General features: G+C 40.4%; 1 protein-coding gene across 1 annotated transcript; it reads right to left on the bottom strand.

Annotated features, from left to right (window-relative positions):
• Positions 1–1374: 1374 nt before the first annotated feature.
• On the bottom strand, positions 1375–1835 carry LOC107745505 (histone H2B-like). Its single transcript, XM_016559394.1, has one exon. The coding sequence runs from the start codon at positions 1814–1816 to the stop codon at positions 1442–1444; it is 375 nt and encodes a 124-aa protein (XP_016414880.1). The 5' UTR covers positions 1817–1835; the 3' UTR covers positions 1375–1441.
• Between the last annotated feature and the right edge of the window lie 1097 nt (positions 1836–2932).

The raw sequence follows: 2932 nt of genomic DNA on the forward strand, positions 1-2932 counted from the left end.
GGCTGACTCTTAACTTTTATAAAGAATATCTCTTTGGATTTGAGACTTTAGTCTTTGCAACTTTACAGATCTTCTTTATGCACCAAGAGCTTGTAACACTCCAAAGAGAAAGGAAAAATTGAAATCGCATCATATGACCCCTTTAAAGTTAGTGCTGGGAATCGATTCCATCAAGAGGATTCGACTTCTCATTCAGAGCCTTTTTCAGTTCAACAAAGTTGAACTATGGGTGCCGCTCAAACGGAAGGCTGCACACGTTTAAATTCATGAAAATAAACTGAAAGGAAACGAGTCAGTACTGATTATCTGAATTTTAGGATGCAGCCTTCCGTTTGAGAAGCACCATTCACCTCCCTCATGGTCGCTAAAAGCCGTAACTACGAGAGTTGTGCGAAAGATTTTTATTTTTATAATTTTATTACCATTCGCCCCCCCCCTCATGCTCGCTAAAAGTGATTAGAAGTCTGATTAGTTTCCTGATTTGGATAGTTTCAATGAACCAGTTAAAAAAATAAAATAAAAAAACGATTCAGGGGTTATTTTATGGTGGAACTGGCTTGTTTACCCGGATAGATAGTTTTAATGAACCAGTTCAAAAAAAACGATTCAGAGGTTATTTTACGGTGGAACGACCGAATAGATCATGACGTCATCGAGGGTCTTGATCTTATTACCATCTAAAATACTATTTTTTAAAAAACATTCCATCAACCAATGATAATTATATGAGAAAACGTCACGAGCACAGATCAGTGGCAGAGAGCGCATCTGATTGACAGATAAACCATGAGCTCCATCAGTTATTGTTAATGTTCTGGTTATTTTGTTCCAGTGTACAGTTTGTTAATATTGTGCAAAGCATACAGTCATAGTAAACTTCATCATTCAGCTGAACTGTGCACATTTGTTTTAGACACTTCAGGTCTTGTTTAATTCATGTGATAAACGCATGTCCCTGCTGAGCTGTGGGCTATGACTAATTTCACAGGCAACGCAGACAAAATTACAGCTATGACTAATTTCACAGGCAAAGCAGACAAAATTACAATTTTGGCCTTCGTAGTCTTTTTTTTTTTTTTACAAATAAACTTCATATTATGAGAAAGATACATTCTACGACCTATCCTGCAGTTGTCATGGTGAGATTAGGTTCTTTCAATCTAAAACAAACAAGAATCAAAAACAGTGAGAACCAGGAATCGGAATGAACAGTCCTACTTAAAGTGATTTAACAGAAGGAATCAACATAAATCGTGAAACAAGCACAAATACTATAAAAAACTCATTTTCCCTTTCGATTTTAAAAACTAATTTTATCATCGATAAGCTACGCAAATCATCTCTACACCCAATGAATCTCACAACTGTCAGTGTAGCTCTTTTATCGAGAAAGTGGGTGGCTCTTAAAAGAGCCTTTGTGTGTGAGAGCTGGAGCGGAGCTCTACTTGGAGCTGGTGTATTTGGTGACGGCCTTGGTGCCCTCAGACACGGCGTGTTTGGCCAGTTCTCCGGGCAGCAGCAGACGCACGGCGGTCTGGATCTCTCTCGAGCTGATGGTGGAGCGCTTGTTGTAGTGAGCGAGACGAGACGACTCACCGGCGATGCGCTCGAAGATGTCGTTAACGAAAGAGTTCATGATCCCCATCGCCTTGGAGGAGATCCCGGTGTCAGGATGAACCTGCTTCAGCACTTTGTACACGTAGATAGCGTAGCTCTCCTTTCTGGACTTTCTGCGCTTCTTTCCTCCCTTCGCTGCGGTCTTAGTGACGGCCTTCTTGGAGCCTTTCTTAGGCGCGGACTTCGCTGGTTCAGGCATGACGATACTGCGTAATCAAACCTCACGAAACGATGATTAAAATGAGCGAGACAGAGGCATTTATTCACTAATCTATGCTAATTATCAAAGAGATATGGACGCTTCTGATTGCGTGTTTTCACAGACTAAACCCATAAACTTATATGTGATTGGACAACTTGAAGTATCACGAGCGGAAGGAGGGCCAATCACAGGCTGTGAAATGATAGCCCCGCCCACCGCTCCATGTTCGAACGACATCAGCCCACGTGACTAAGTTTCCTTTGTTTCAATTCCCGCTCTTTCTGTTAGTTATATTCTATTCAAGAAAACAAACCAGTCTCAAATATTACACAGGATAAATATTTAACAGTGTAATATATATATATATATATATATAAAAACCCACTGAGCTAATTTGGAGAAAGGACAGCAATACCTAGACACTTTTTATTCTCTTGTTGTTCTGCCAATTTAACTGCTCAAACTTGAAGAACTTGAGATTGTTTTCTCTTAATTTTATAAACCACTTTAATTCAGAAGAAGGCTAAACAAGCAAAAGAAAATGCCATGTAAGAAAAAAAAAAAAGATTACCTCATTGTGTGCGCCTCTGGCAGCAATATATAACCTTAAGCAAGCTCTAAATTTGAGAATCAATAGAAGTCAGAATGAGAAAGATCTTTATTGCCAAGTATGTTTATACACACGATAGAGTTGTTTTGGTGACAAAAGCTTCAACAGCACAAAAGGAGCGACAGTGGTAAGACAGCTAATACAAATAAAAAAAAAGATCATAATCAGTTATCGACTCAAAGACACGAGTACTCATTCCCAGAGAAACATACACAACAGCTTTAAGCTTCATTTTTCAAAAGGGGTCAATTCATAAGCAATATGTTGTTAATCTTCACTTCAACATTGACTCTTTAAGCGAGAGTGTGGGTGGCTCTTAAAAGAGCCGTTGGGATTGTGTTTTCTCCAGGAACCGCTTAGCCTCCGAATCCGTACAGAGTGCGTCCCTGTCGCTTCAGAGCCGAAACCCCCCTTCAAAACTCATCGGCCCGATCCACCTGCGATCCCCACAAGCTCATTCCCTTCCGTGCCTCAGCAGCGGCGGGTCCTGAATCGCGGGAAGC

The sequence above is a fragment of the Sinocyclocheilus rhinocerous genome, unplaced genomic scaffold (assembly GCF_001515625.1).
Source record: "Sinocyclocheilus rhinocerous isolate Xijiao unplaced genomic scaffold, SAMN03320098_v1.1 scaffold3851, whole genome shotgun sequence".
NCBI lineage: Eukaryota > Metazoa > Chordata > Actinopteri > Cypriniformes > Cyprinidae > Sinocyclocheilus > Sinocyclocheilus rhinocerous.

Coding starts and splice junctions, on each gene's coding strand:
- LOC107745505 (XM_016559394.1), bottom strand. CDS start 1,816: ATGCCTGAACCAGCGAAGTCCGCGCCTAAGAAAGGCTCCAAGAAGGCC.